Source organism: Mesoplodon bidens, assembly GCF_964165515.1.
Source record: "Mesoplodon bidens genome assembly, chromosome: 5".
Lineage (NCBI taxonomy): Eukaryota > Metazoa > Chordata > Mammalia > Artiodactyla > Ziphiidae > Mesoplodon > Mesoplodon bidens.
The window spans coordinates 90,032,541-90,048,218 of NC_138161.1; the positions used below are offsets into that span (position 1 = coordinate 90,032,541).

The 15,678-nt window shown below is 36.8% G+C and overlaps 1 protein-coding gene across 4 annotated transcripts in view; it reads left to right on the forward strand.

Annotated features, from left to right (window-relative positions):
* Window positions 1–15,678, forward strand: part of NLGN1 (neuroligin 1) — a 739,588-nt gene that overhangs the window by 9,957 nt on the left and 713,953 nt on the right. For 2 of the 4 annotated variants that reach the window (XM_081235545.1, XM_081235546.1), the window contains exons 2-3: window positions 7,729–8,541; window positions 8,968–9,027. In XM_081235545.1, coding sequence (XP_081091671.1) covers window positions 8,049–8,541; window positions 8,968–9,027 — 553 coding nt within the window. In that variant the 5' untranslated portion in view covers window positions 7,729–8,048. The remainder of the gene's footprint in view (window positions 1–7,728; window positions 8,542–8,967; window positions 9,028–15,678) is intronic. The other 2 variants (XM_081235548.1, XM_081235547.1) reach the window with 1 other exon arrangement.

Sequence of the window (15,678 nt, forward strand, 5' to 3'; positions counted from 1 at the left end):
CTAACTCTTTCTTACGTTTTCTCCTTGTACCCTTCTGGTTCTGCCCGCCTTCCTACCCAGATTTAGTTAATCTATTCAACACTAGAATTACCATTTCTTATAACCTTTGCTCCTTGAAATTCTACCATTCTTGCCTTGCTTATCCCTAATCCTAACAGCTATCATTTACTCTCTGACCCAGGTTATGGAATGTTGCTGGAAAAACTTTCAATACCACACCATTTGGAGCCGCTCCAAAATATACCTATTAATTAACCTCAGCAAGATAATCAGCCACCTTCATATTTCCCTCCTGTTCGTGTCCTGTGTATTTCACTCTCCTGAAAACCTTCAAACAGAGCGTATGACTTTATTGAGTTTGTCTCATTCAGAAGCAAAGCAAAATGTCATGTATCATAAAGGTTCAGGACATATTCTTTAGAGTTAGGGAGTCTGCCTTTTTATTTATTTATTTATTTTAGCTTTGTGGCCTTAAGAAAGTTATCTAACCACATAAAGCCTCATTTTCCTCATCTCAGATAATAATACTTGGCTTATAATTTTGTTGTGAGGACTGAATGTAAAGTGCTTTGGACAGAGCTTGGCAAATATTAGGTGATCTATAATATTAGCTTTTCTTGATGTCATTTTCACATAAATGTGGATGTATTTAGCTGTACTTCAAACTGTACATGAAAATAAAACTGTTTCCAGTTTCTTTCCCACCAATTCATTCACTAAAGTAATGGTTTCCACACCTTTGTGGTCACATAATCCTCTGTTTTTGATAACCAAATCATAAAAAAGTATAAAATATATACTTATACTCCTACATAAATATCTCTACCATCAGATTGCAAAACATACACAAAAATAGACACTAAGTGATGAGAAAGATGTCAGTGTGGTTTTTTTTTAACATAAACTTGATGCCTTCTTCCCATGATTCATTAATAACTCAAGATGTAGAGATTCTTAGGGCACAGTTCACAGCTACTAAAATGGATATAAATTTGCATTTCAAAGTTATCTTTCTGATGTTTTCAAATATTTTTGTCTGCTTGTTATTATATATGATTAGATAGCCATTATTTTCAGTCTTGCAATGTAGGTGAAGAAGAACTTATGCTAGAACTAGGAGAAGTTTCATTTCTGCTCTTTTTTTGTCCTTATTCTTTTTTTTTTTTTTTTTTTTTTTTTTGTGGTACACGGACCTCTCACTGTTGTGGCCTCTCCCGTTGCGGAGCACAGGCTCCGGACGCGCAGGCTCAGCGGCCATGGCTCACGGGCCCAGCCGCTCCGCGGAATGTGGGATCTTCCCGGACCAGGGCACGAACCCGTGTCCCCTGCATCAGCAGGCGGACTCTCAACCACTGCACCGCCAGGGAAGCCCTGTCCTTATTCTATTACTAGTATTTCCTTTAATCTATATCTTGTGGGAAAATCTTAATGTAGTAGCCAATTTTTTGTGGGTTACATGAACTAAAACATGATGAAAAAGGTATACATCTGCTTATCCAGTGATATTAACTCTAATACATCACCACACATTGAAAAGGAATGATAACAACAAAATGCCACCTGCTGGCAAACCCACCGCAGTGTAGAACCATCACCTTCCAAAGAACATCTCAAGTGCTGTGTGCATCACACAATCACGTGAAGACACTGGCATGAAACCATATATTCATATTAGCAAAGCTTAATTTCTTTCTCTTTTTGCTTTATAAAAAAATTACAATACATAGAAGTTCAATGATTTACTTCCCTTCTCTAATCTGGTTCTCTTGTGGTGGTGTAAAAAACACTGCTTTGGGTATCTCTGCTCCACAGTACTGCCAGTTTAATTTTCTTGTGAATAGATTTGATAATACTCTTCCACTGCTAAGAACATTTAATGGCTTTTCATCATCCAGTGAATAAAATCCAAACTCTTTAGCCTTTTAATTAAGTGCTTGCTTGATTTGGCTATAACCTGCTTTTCCAGTCTCATCCAGTGCTCAACCTCATTTACTCTGTGTTCTGCCCAAACTAAACTGTGCCCTCCTCAAATGTGGCTGCTGCTTTCCTTTCTGTCATAGGTCAGGTTTCCCAGGGAAAAAAAAATAAAAAGACTTTGAGATGGAGGTTTGCCTGCTAAAAGTTTATTTGGGCATACCATTGGGAAAAACACCTGGGAGGGCAGTCAGGGAATCACAACCAACTCCTCCCTCGGCCTCTTTCCACAGGGAGCTTTGGGTCTGGGATGGCCCCTCAGAGTGGGTCTGCATTGAAGCAAGAAGACCAGACCTTTCTAAACTGGTGTGGACTTTCTACTTGGAGTGTGAGCTGCTCCCAGGGAGGTTGAGCACCACACTACCACTACATATCTTTTCCACTGTTTCTAGAATATGCCCTCTACCTGGAACCCCTTCTGTAACCATCAGTGTTTGTCCAATTCTTTGAGGCCCAGCTCATATTCCCCTTGATTCATGAACTCTTTCCTTATCCAGGTCTGTTAATTCAAGGTAGACCTGTCTCTCCTTTTAAAGCCTAAGAACATTTTTTTTTCTGATTGCATTCATTTGTTTATTCATCTCACTTTTAATTACTATGTGAATGAATTACACATTATTTACTTTAAGTGGTCAGTTACTGAACGGACCCACAGGACTCAAATAGTTTATACTCACTGAACAGCTTTATTATAGACAAATAATATAATAGAGCAACAGCAGGAGAAGGGTGTGCACTGAATAGGGTCTGTAAATCTCAGACTCAGGCTTCTTTGTTCTCCCGTTCCTGGGTCCCACGGGATACCCCTTGTTTCCAGGTCTTGAACCACCGACAGTGTGCCTGTGAAACATCTTGGTATAGGCCTACAATCTGCTGGTGGTCAGGTTCTCTTACAGTGAGCCGTTCCCATAAGCACATTTCAGTTACATGGCCAGGATTGGCCATTGTAAACTGCCACACTCCACTGAATCCAGTTATTACTAAATGCAATTATTATTAAATTATTCTTACTAAATCCAACTCTTAAATCCCATTATTATTACTAAGTGCCATTGCCAGGCTATGTTCTGACTTCAAAACAACTTATAGATTCATAGGTATGAAACATTATTTATCTTTAGTTAATACAGTCAGTCTTCATTATTTCTGGATCTGGATTGCAAATTTTCATGTTCCCTAAAATTTATTCATAGCCCCAAAGTCAATACTCATAGTGCTTTTGCAGTCATTCACAGACATGAGCAAAGCAACAAAAAATGTGAGTCACCCCATGAGCATGCTTCCTGCTGAGGCTGAGCATGGTGATGATCTGACTTCTGGTTTCAGCTCTCACGCAGAGATAAACAGAGGATGGAGATGGTAGAGAATGCAGTATAGTGAAAGAAGCTCCAGCTCTGGGGCCTGTTGGAGGGGATTTGAATCCCAATTCTGGCATCTATCAGTGAGGTGGCCTCAGACAAGTAACTAAACACTTCTGAACTTTGTTTTCTCTTTTGTAAAATAAAGAAAATAAACTCTACTAGGATGAATTGTTTTAAGGGTTTAAGATGATAATTTATAACTGTGAAATATGTATAATAATATATGTTTGTGTGTATATGCACATACACATGCACACATGCATGTATGTATACAGATGCATTTCCCTCGGAGCAATGGATTCATATTCCCTAATTCAGTGTTTGCAGTGACTTTATAGAACATAACTATGGTAAATAACAACCATCAGTTGTGTAGCACTGGCCAAGCTCCATGCAGCTCTGGTGATAAGCGTGTAGTAAATTCAGATCTTTACAATATTGTAGCTACTTGGGAATAATGACTAGATTGTACTTATCTTTAAATTCTCATAGGATTTAGCACAATAGCTTATACGTTATAGATATCCAATAAATGTTTGTTGAGTAAAGGAAAAATTGGATGCATGTGGCCACCCACTGTGATTATTTAATGTCCTAGAAATTTCTCTCTACTCTCTCCAGCATCACCTCTTTGATCTGGGTCACTCAGGAACAAACTATTTGATGGACCAGGTGTTATGATAAATTAATGCAAGGAGGTAATATATTCCCATTTATTATGTTTTTTTAAATGTTATTTATTTTTGTTTTATTTATCTCAGTGGGATTGCACATGCTTTAACTCAAAGGGAGGAATAATGGAGGAATTTGTGAGATAGTATCTCCACCTACTGCAAAGTCAGAGAAAGCTAGTCCTGTGTGGATTGATAAGCTCATCTACTTACCTGGACTGCTGAATAAGGGTTTTCTGACCTTATTATTTTAATGTATTTATTATAAAATATTTCAAACATACAGAAAAATACAGAGAATTCCATAACAAAGATGTGTGTGCTTGTGTGTGTTTGCGTGTGTCACCCAACACCATCAAATCTTAGATTTGTAAAACTTGCTGTAGTTAATTGTGGTCTTTTAAGGCCTCATCCCAGATTATCATTCAGACTTCCAATTAGTCAGTTAATAGCATTAATTGCTAGAACTAATTTCATACCCTTTTCTCCCTACCCATGGATAACAAATATTCTGTTATTACATATTTATGCATCTGTGAATAATATGTAGTTTTGTTTTTCATATTTTAAGCTTTATTTAAATAGCATTTTACTATATCTAATCTTTTTTCAAAAATATTGAGATTTATTCTTGCTGATATTTTTAGGTCTAGGTTCTTTATTTGCTCTGAAGTATAGAATTCTAATTTGTGAAAATATCATAATTCATTTGTCAATATCTGTTAATGGACATTTATGCTATTATGAAGTTGGGCTTTTTGGGGTTACTCCTTATTATTTTAACATGATCTTGTGTAAACACATATGGATACCCAATCACTGCATTCAATGTAAAGTAAAAAAAGGTAAAAAAGGTAACAAAATCTAAAGTGCCAATAAGAACAGGGTAGACCATTTAAATTTCTGTTTCTATGAAATTGTCAGAGTATTTACCTCTGTTCTGTCTTCTGAAGGAATATAAAACACTTTTACAATTCAACTTTAAATGCACTAGGATCAATTTTTTTAAAAGTGTTCATTGTGAAGGGAGAGACTGTATCATGTGTAATGATAAAGAGGATGGCCTTTAAATTAGATGCCAGTGGGCTCCTGGATCTGCTATTGTTTAGCTGAGTGACCTGGGCCAAGATACTTAACCTCTAAGTCTCAGTTCCTTGTAGGTAAGAAGGAGATAACTGTTGAAGCTAGTTTTTAGAGTTGTTGTAAATGAGACGTAAATGCCTAAAAACTAAGGGTTTGGCATCTACTCTACTAAGGAAGCACCAATAAATAGGAAAAAAAAAAACCCTGCCAACAAATTTGAGAGTCTTTATATTTAGGCATATATATACACATATATATGTAAATTTTCAGTTATTTAAACAAGCCATATTTTTACATTAAACTTGGGTAACTGTTATTATTATAACAGTGACCTCTGAAAAATATTTGGGGTCGATACTGTAATTATACAGGTAAGCCCACGTATAATGGGATATTTTTGTAACCTTAAAAGCTAACCATTAGTATTTGAAAATTTACCCTGGAATGCAGAATTCTCATCCTCCACAATTTGGGTTAAAGTAAAGTAACACATTAAAGTGGGAAACAGTAGCCCTTTTATTTTTAACACAGTTAAGGATTTGTGAGTACAAAAATGAGTGTTATTTTGATAGTAACCAAACAAGTACTTTTTAAAAAATTTTTTAATTTAATTTAATTTATTTTGTATACAGCATATTCTTATTAGTCATCTATTTTATACATATTAGTGTATATATGTCAATCCCAATCTCCCAATTCATCCCACCACCACCACCCCACCCCACTTTCCCTCCTTGGTGTCCATATGCCAAACAAGTACTTTTTATTCTGGATGAGATACCAAGTATGTAAAGAAGAATTTTTAGAAATCACTGTATTTGAAAATTAAGCTGAATAAAATATGGTGATGGAGACTTTTATGTCCTCACCACAGGTTCTCTATTTTAGGTGTCAAAATGCTGCTTTTTAACACCAAAAGGTGAGTAGGAAAGACTTACTCATGCTGTGGCCCACCACGATTCTGTGCAAGAATGAGCATTATGCACTCTTAACAGAAGTGGGTTTGTGTAGCTAAATCTTCAATACATGCTAGAGTTCTGGCACAGAAATGAGATGGGTCTAAGCCTGCCTTTTGTATGTTAATGTGCTTTCACAACAAAGGTATGAGAATTAACACAGACAAGTATTCTTGAAGAAAGGCATTTATCTTCTTATTGCCATCTGTGATGAATTGTTCAGAGCTAAAGGAACACCAGGCTTGAACCAAATCTCCTGCTGCCCTATATAGTTTTTGCAATCTCCTTTTCAATAATATAAAGTCAGGACAGCCTCACTGCCAGCACTTCTTCAGGAATCTTCCCATAATATGACAGGATAGAACCATTTATAATACAAATCAACACTGTTATTTTCAAACTAAGCACTTTAAAACATTGCTTGAACAAGAAAAGACAAATTTGTCCAGTTGTGTGCTATTTTGCAGTTAATGCAAGATTACACTGTGAATTGCATTGCACTGAATGTTACATTTTATTCTGATGCATCCTAAATTGGACTGGGTAAAGAGTGTTAGATGTTTGATTAATGTTAGTATGCAACGCTATGATTAGGTATGGTTGTTCTTTTAAACTGCTGCACTCTTTTCTTTTTGTATTGTTCCTTTGATCTTTAACAGGTAGTGAGAACATTTGGAATTTAAAATATATTGACTTTGACTCAGAAGTTAATTTTCCTGTTGCAGATTTACTGATATCTAAAATATATAGCTAGCTAGATGGTAAAAGAAAAAAAGTCTGCAAAAAATGATGCCAACTTCTGTCTCTTTTCCAAGTTGTGTCTAAAGGCATTTTGTCTTTTAAATTCTTGAATCTTAATTTAAGGTGAATGACCTTATAAGGTAGTTGCACTTAAATGATCATAGTTGAACTAATATTGGTTTTCTTGTTCTAGCATAATCTTTGTTTTTTCTATATAGCACAGGATTGGGGACCATCTTTTTTTTTTTTTTTTTTTTTTTGCGGTAGGCGGGCCTCTCACTGTTGTGGCCTCTCCCCTTGCGGAGCACAGGCTCCGGACGCACAGGCTCAGCGGCCATGGCTCACGGGCCTAGCCGCTCTGCGGCATGTGGGATCTTCCCAGACCGGGGCACGAACCCGTGTCCCCTGCATCGGCAGGCGGACTCTCAACCACTGCGCCACCAGGGAAGCCCGGACCATCTTTTTATTTGTTTGTTTGTTTAATATATATAGTCATTCTTACAAAGTTTGTTTATATTCCACTAATTCCCTACCAATATTTTAAAAAAAGTTTTCTGCTACTAAATTCTAATTTTTAGTATGTTTGGTGATTAATACTGTGGTCCCTTAAAGTGATTGAATACTTTCAATAAAGGGAAAATTTCACACATAACCTTCAGTATTTTAAGAAACCTGTATTGTGAAATGCTCCTGAAACTGTATATTTTAACAAGGCCTGCTTTCTATTAAATGTGTATAAAGCCAAGAGGCAAGTTTCTCAATATTCTAATTATCGGTTATTTCATCTGTCATCTCACATCAAACCATAATTTTCTTATGGTAGTATTTAACTCACCTGACTCCAGCCACTATTAAAGTATTTCTGTAGCTTGTAAAACATCTAGTTATCACTCTGTCTATTTTAGCTTGTTTGTACTAATGATTTATTTTCATTTTCTCTAGGATATAGACCTGCAGCTAACTGGATTTGATTTATAAGAGGGAAATGTACAGTCAATGGCCACTCTCACTACGTTGCTACTATGGAAAACAGAATGGTCAATAGGATATGGTCTGATAAATAGCGATGATTGAAGATGCTACTTCAATACATGTGAAATCAATGGGAGATACTGGCTACATGAAGAGCTTTCTGAGCTTTTCTTGACAAGCTCGCCTTTGAGAAATCTGAGGTGTATTCTACCGTTATACGGTTTTTCTCAAGTGGATACAAACACCTTTGCCTCGCTGCAACCAGACAATTACACAACTGATGTGGGACCATGGCACTGCCCAGATGCATGTGGCCAACTTATGTTTGGAGAGCAGTAATGGCATGTTTGGTACACAGGGGATTGGGTGCCTCATTGACTCTTTGTGTGTTGGGCTGTTTGCTTCAGGCTGCCCACGTGCTCTCACAAAAATTGGATGATGGAGACCCACTGGTGACTACCAACTTCGGCAAGATGAGAGGGATTAAGAAAGAACTCAATAATGAAATTTTGGGTCCTGTTATTCAGTTTCTTGGCATTCCATATGCAGCCCCGCCAACAGGAGAACATCGTTTTCAGCCTCCAGAACCACCATCTCCTTGGTCGGATATCAGGAATGCTACTCAGTTTGCTCCTGTGTGTCCCCAGAATATCATTGATGGCAGATTGCCGGAAGTCATGCTTCCTGTGTGGTTTACTAATAACTTGGATGTGGTTTCATCGTACGTACAAGACCAGAGTGAAGATTGCCTGTATTTAAATATATACGTCCCAACTGAGGATGGTGAGTTTACTACAGGAAAAACAGGGAGATATATTTATATTTTTCTATTCTAACAGTATTAATTCATGTGTACTGGTAGCATGCATGGCTTTTCCTGTTGGCATGTAGACATATTTTACATGTGTGCATGCAGCTCTTTTTGTTTATGTGTGTTGGCGTTCTTATTTTTTTCCTGTGCCTACTCATTTTCTTTCCTCTGCAGCACGTATATTAAGGTAGAAATGGGTTCCTAATTTCCTTTTCCTACCGAATGACTTCTGAGAAGATGCATCAACATTTCTCCATTGCATGTGCAGGCTCACCGAATTGGGGATCTTTCTCACTCAGTAAATGCAGGAGCGTATTAAGTTAGATAGTGGTGTTGCATGTTCCGGCGGTCTGTGATGGAGCGCCATGTTATTTTCTAGTCTTCTATTCATTTTTCAGTAAAAAGAATATCCAAGGAATGTGCCAGAAAACCCGGCAAGAAAATATGTAGAAAAGGAGGTATGTATAAAAGTGAAAATAAAAATGGGGGAAACAGCTTGCAGAGGAAGAACAAGATATTCTCCCTAAGGATGATTTGCTGATGCTGGGAAGTGAATGGTTAGGCGATATTTGGAATTTAATGAAGCCTGTCAAAGAATAGGAAGATGGTTGAGGAGAGCTCTAGCTGAGTAGATGACATTGACAGAGCTCATTGGTGGTGCCCTGTGTGCTGGCGCTGGTGGCATGGACAGGAGTTGAATCTCTGCTTTGAGTTTGTGTATAGAGAAAAAATACTTAGGTTATTATATTGCCTGCAGGGAACGCAAAGATGCTGCCTTCCCAGCTGTTCAGCTTTGATCTCTGAACCCTTTTCTATAGATAATAGATTCCTTTTTCTCTTAAAATTGATCAGTTCAGTCACAAACCTAGTTTTTTGTTTGTTTATCCTTAATTCCTTCTGAACACTCTATGAACTTTCTCATATAAGGGTAAATTTGCCATAACTGTTGGGCAATTACCATTATTAAGTAATGGTATTTTTTCCCAGACAGTCTTTCCGTTTTCAGTCACTCTTCCAGAAAAAAAATGAGATTTTGCAGCTTTTTATACTAAATATTTACAGTCTTAAAATTGCTTTAACATTTTTATATTTATGTTAAACAATTTAAAACATAGGGAAGAACATGATTCAGAAGCTACAATTAAATCAACCTTCAAAGCATCCTCTAGCCAGATTGAGCAAATGTAGACACTGACAGCTGCAAGCTTGCATCTGAATGTAGCTTGTCCACACTCCATTTTTATAGAACATCTAGTAAATCACTCATAGGAGAGTATGATTTTCTCTGGCAGTAAATTATCTGTGTTATTTTGACCTTATTATAACTTTGTAGAATTTTCAATCTTCATACAGAAGTCATATTAATATTCCAGTTCTGTACATTCTCTCTCTCTCTGTGCATTTCTAATCTCCTGGCTGGACCAAGTCAGATTTCATTACAACATTCTTGTGGGGTGGGGAACGTCTAAACTGTTTTATTTTCACTGGGATTGCATTATGTGGAAGAAGCTTCATATCACCAAATCCTCAATTGCAGATCAGAAGTATTTGCATTAAATTGAGTTTTGTTTTGTTTTTGTTCTTATTTCTTTGGTCAGACTGATAGAATGGAATTTAACCTTTATTTTATTATTAATGTCATGATTTGGGTTAAAAGAATAGTATACTTAAGAAGGTAGATATGGAGGCAACAAAGATGTTTTAGATAACTAAAAAAGTCTCTTGTTTTTTCCCAAATGAGAATAACTGCAGTAATTTATATGCTTTCAACTAATGTACAGTACTGCAGTGGTTATTATTATGCAGCTTATCAAGCATGTGTAATTAGCTAAGTGACTTTTGCCTCCTATCACAAAGATGTTGATTCACAAAGTCATAAATAAAGATGCTATTGAAGAATGCATAAATATAGCATAATACATAAAAATATGTACAATCAAAAATTGATAAGGACATCAAAAGGTAAGCTAGTAAGTGAGAAAGTGACCTTCCTCTCATACAACTTCAGAAAGAAATGAATTCATTAAAAAATTCTTTTTAATGGTTCTTTCGATTGTTGGTTCCATCTGCTTTATGAGAGAGTTGGCAAAGAAGTATGTAGGCTATGATATTTACTTTGGCAAACTTTGAACTACTTTATAATTAGCCTGAGGACAAGATCTATAGATACCTACGTCAGTCTGTGGTAGTCCAAATAGTCCAAATCTACTGTGTTTTCATATTAAGAATTCTAAAACATTGGTTCACTTTGGTATTTAATATATTATTAATAACTAAGTTATGCTGTTTATTAGCTCCTTGTATATTATCCTAACATCTAAATAACAAATAATTTAAATGTAATTTTCTATATAAATAGTTTTTTAAAAAAAGAAACAAAATCAAAGTTTAGAGCTTGATTTTTTTTTTTTTTTTTTTTTTTTTTTTCGGTACGCGGGCCTCTCACCCCTGCGGCCTCTCCCATTGCGGAGCACAGGCTCCGGACACGCAGGCTCAGCGGCCATGGCCCACGGGCCCAGTGCTCCGCGGCAGGTGGGATCCCCCCAGACCGGGGCACAAACCCGTGTCCCCTGCATCGGCAGGCGGACTCTCAACCACTGCGCCACCAGGGAAGCCCAGAGCTTGACTTTTAGGCAGAGGAATAGAACATTTTCCCCCAAACTTTCAGCTTTTTTTTCTTTCTCTATCGTGAAGGGTCTGTTCACTTCAGGAAATCATATTTTCCTGGTTCAAAAAATATTAGTCATTTCATATATATGCATATGCTAAGATATATACTGCATATGGGCTTTGAGTTCTTCAACAGAATTGTGGAAGTTTAGGAAGTATAGGAATAGTTGTGTTGCATTTTATCTAGGTGCTAATAAAATTCTGGCTTATTATTTATCTCTTCTTTTTTTAAGTGTGTATGGTCTTCTGCAGAGGCAGATGGACCACCACCCTTGTGCCAATCTATGTATGCTGTATTCATTCAAATCTATTTCTTAATTGCCTATTATATGCACTATCAGTAATGAATGAAACAAAGATCTCTCTTCCCATAGAACTTATGTTCAAGTAAGTTTACAAAGAACAAAGCATTTTCTGCACTTTAATCTGTATGAAAGGAAGAACATCTTCTCCCTCCTCCAAAAGATGCCTTGCTGTAACTTTTAAACAGAGCTTTTATACTATTTTTCCTGTACAATTGAAGAAAAAAACATATTTTTACCAGTAGGCTGCCTCTCATTTACAAAAGGTCCCAATTGCACTTTTTAATCCATCTTTTTAAATTTCCCATGATAGTTTTAGCCGTATGTTAACTACTCTGTAGATATTTCTTCAGGGCTTTATCCTTGAAAAATTGAAAGAAAGGATGAGTGCTTAAAATGAGATGACTGTCAGCCTTTGGCCAAATAGGCAGGCAACATGTGATAGAAACGGAATTTGGATGTAGAGACTGATATAATTTATCACCAAACTTTATGAAGAAAGTATATGACTGTCCTTATTTTACAAATTTGAAAGTAGGTTCTCAGAGTTAAGCATTCTGACCCAGTTTCTACTGCTAGTAAGTGGGTGGAGTCAGGTTTGGCCCTAGTTCTTGCTTATATTAGATGCATTTCCATTATGTTAAATTACCTCCTGTAGATGATTTCTACAGCAGAGGCTTGTATGTCTCCACCCTTTTACCCTCCTTTTCTTCCTGCTTGCTTTTGCACATTCAAATATATCGTGAATTCTTTTTATTCTATCAGCTGACTCTATTTTAGATGGGTTTAATGCTCACCTTATTGAATTGGGTCAAGCCAATGTTAGCAACTGATTTCCAGAAAACATGCTTAGTACCCATTTTAGTGAATACTTTTAAATAGTACACATGTTTTCTCACTGTCCAGACAAAGATCCCAATGTATTCCTCCTGGCTGCTATCAGGAGTAGCTTTAATTTGCTTATGTTTCATTTTGCTTCTCTAGTTCACTCTCTTATGAGAGTTGCCAACAAACCGTAAAGTGGTCAAATATTAGGCAGTAAACATGAGAAGGGGAACAAGGGACCCAGAGAATCCACAGCAAATTGATTGGCTTACGGATACCCTAGAGTTGTTTAGCTTTGTATTTCTCCAGTACTTTGACTATAATTTGCATAGCTCGTGTGAGATGAATACAGAATTAATTTTCGTTTCTGCATAAGTTAACTCATTTTTTTTCACTTACCCCAATTTTATTGTATAGAAAATTACAATCTCTGTGGATGGCTGTGGTACAGTTCTTGACTCCTTGAGAATTTTATTCCTGGTTTTCATAAGTATTTAACTTTTACACACTCTGCTTAGTAGTCTTTACCTGAGATAATATTGAATTCATTCAAGAGCCTTTTCCATAAATTTAGGGTTTATTTGGTGATTTGCTGAACATAGAGACTGATTTTTTCCTAATTAGGTATGTATAAAAATGACTGCTATCACTGTCAGTGCGTTTAGGATTTTAAAAGGGGATTATATTCCAGAATGCTCTTCCTTCATGCTTATACATTTCTATCTAATTTATTCACTTAACAAATGTTTATTGAGTCCTTACTCTGTACTGATTAGATTACTGCTCTAGGCCCCTGAGATACATCAGTGAAAAAAAATAACAATTGAAAAATCCTTGCCCAGGCTTCCCTGGTGGCGCAGTGGTTGAGAGTCCGCCTGCCGATGCAGGGGACACGGGTTCGTGCCCCGGTCCGGGAAGATCCCACATGCCGCGGAGCGGCTGGGCCCGTGAGCCATGGCCGCTGAGCCTGTGCGCCCGGAGCCTGTGCTCCGCAACGGGAGAGGCCACAACAGTGAGAGGCCCGCGTACCGCAAAAAAAAAAAAAAAAAAAAAAAAAATCCTTGCCCTTCTGGAGCTTATATGCTAGTGTGTGGAGACACATTGTAGACAATAAACACAATAAACAACTAAATTTAGAGGTTATAAGAATATGAGAAATAAACAGAGTATGGAGGCTTGAGTGTGCTGGTGTGGAGGGTGAAGGTAATTTTAAATAAGTTAGCCAGTGTTGTCTTCTTTTGGGCAAAGCCCTGAAGGAAACGAAATGAGTATCTGAGGAAAGAACATGGCAAAGAGCAAGCACAAAGGCATTACGATGAGATTCTGCCTTGTGTATTTAAGGAACAACTAGGGGTATGGTAAATCTGGAAAGAGTAGAGAGAGCGAGGCAATGAGATTCAGAATGATCTGACTTTATATTAAAGAGATCATTCTGGCTGACTTATTGACAGTAGACTGTAGGAGAGTATGGAGGAACCGGGAGAGCAAAGAAGAGGTTCTTGTAGCTTGGACAAGATGTCAGCCTGATCCAGGCTCAGACCAGAGGAGTAACAATGGAAGTCATAGTCTTGATATATTACAAACATCACATTTCTTGCTCATTTGGTTATGGGTTGTAAAAGAAAATGAGCAGTCAGAGAAGATTCCTAGATTTTGGTCTGAATGTCTAGAAAAATAGATTTGCCATCAATTAAGACAGAAAAAAGGAATGTAGAATAGTGTAGGAGGAGGCACAGTAGAAGAATGATGTTTAGCTTGGACATGTTAAATCTGAGGTGACTCTTAGACATCCAAGTGTAGGCATCAAGGAACCAGTTTGACATTCAGGAGAGAGGTATAAATGGAGATATATATTTGGGAGTCATTGTGATATAGAAGGTAGAGTTTTAAAGTCATGAGGCTGAGTGAGAATTAAAGGAATTAATTAAAGGAATTGAATGAAAATAGAGAAAAGAGATGACACCAAAGATTAATCCAGGGACATTCCAACACTAAGAGTTCTGGAAGAAGAGAAGGAAAGACTATGGAGACTGAGAAAGTGTTACATGTGAGATAAAGGTAAACCAATATATTTTTGTTGTCCTAGAAGCTAAGTAAAGAAAATGCATCAAAATAGACAAGAGTGATCAACTCTACCAAATGAACTCTTGTGGAGTGGTGTGGGTCTGACACACTGGAGTGGGTCAAAGAGAGAATGGCGGAAGATTTGGAATCACTAAGCATAAATAATTATTTTAAGGAGTTTTGCTGTAAGAAGGAGCAGAAAAAATGGAAGTGTAAGGACAGTAGAGGTTGTTTTGTTGCTATAGGTTAAGATGGAAGAAATAGAGAAATGTTTGTATGATTAGGTTTGACATAAATACACTACCATGTGTAAAATAGATAGCTAGTGGGAAGCAGCCGCATAGCACACTGAGATCAGCTTGGTGCTTTGTGACCACCTAGAGGGGTGCGATGGGGAGGGTGGGAGGGAGACGCAAGAGGGAGGGGATATGGGGATATATGTATACATATAGCTGATTCACTTCATTGTACAGCAGAAACTAACACAACATTGTAAAGCAATTTTATTATAATAAAAAAATTTTAAAAAGAGAGAAATGTTTGTATATAGTAGGAAGGGAACAATTAAAAATATAGAGGAAAGATGGTAGACTTCTAGAATAATATCTTTAGAGAAAGTTGAGATCTAGTATACAATTGGAGGTTTTGGATTAAAAAGAGCATTAGTAGATAATTTAAATTAACATGTAGCTAGGCAGAGTACATGAGTATGAGTTCATGGGTAGAAGTAGTAATATGATTCTATTCTCATATGATTTTTCCTATTTTAATTGTTCAGTGTGTAACATTAAGGGAAGTGGAGATATAATTAGCATTGGTGAGGCCTTAATATGTTCTAGACTTTTAGCCTTATTAATTTATTTAATATCACAAAAATCCTATGAGATTTTTATTCCCACTTTACAAATACAGAAATGGAGGACCAAAGAGGTTAAGTATCCTGCCCAAATATACATAATTTGTTAGTGGCCAACTGTATTTTCTTTAAGGAGATGATTTTAGAACAGAGGGAATAAAGCAAAACAATACAACAGCAACAATAACAATTCTGTTTATGTGGGATCCCAGATCAAATAGAAAATTTGGTGACCAATTTGCTAGTAGAAAAATCACTACATACTGAAATAATTAAAACATCTGGTTTATTTGGGGTCTGAAGATAAATGGGAAACCAGATTAAACCAGAGATTTGGCTTCATATTTGAATTAGTATCCTTGGACAGTTGTGGTTAAGTCTTCTAAAAGCTA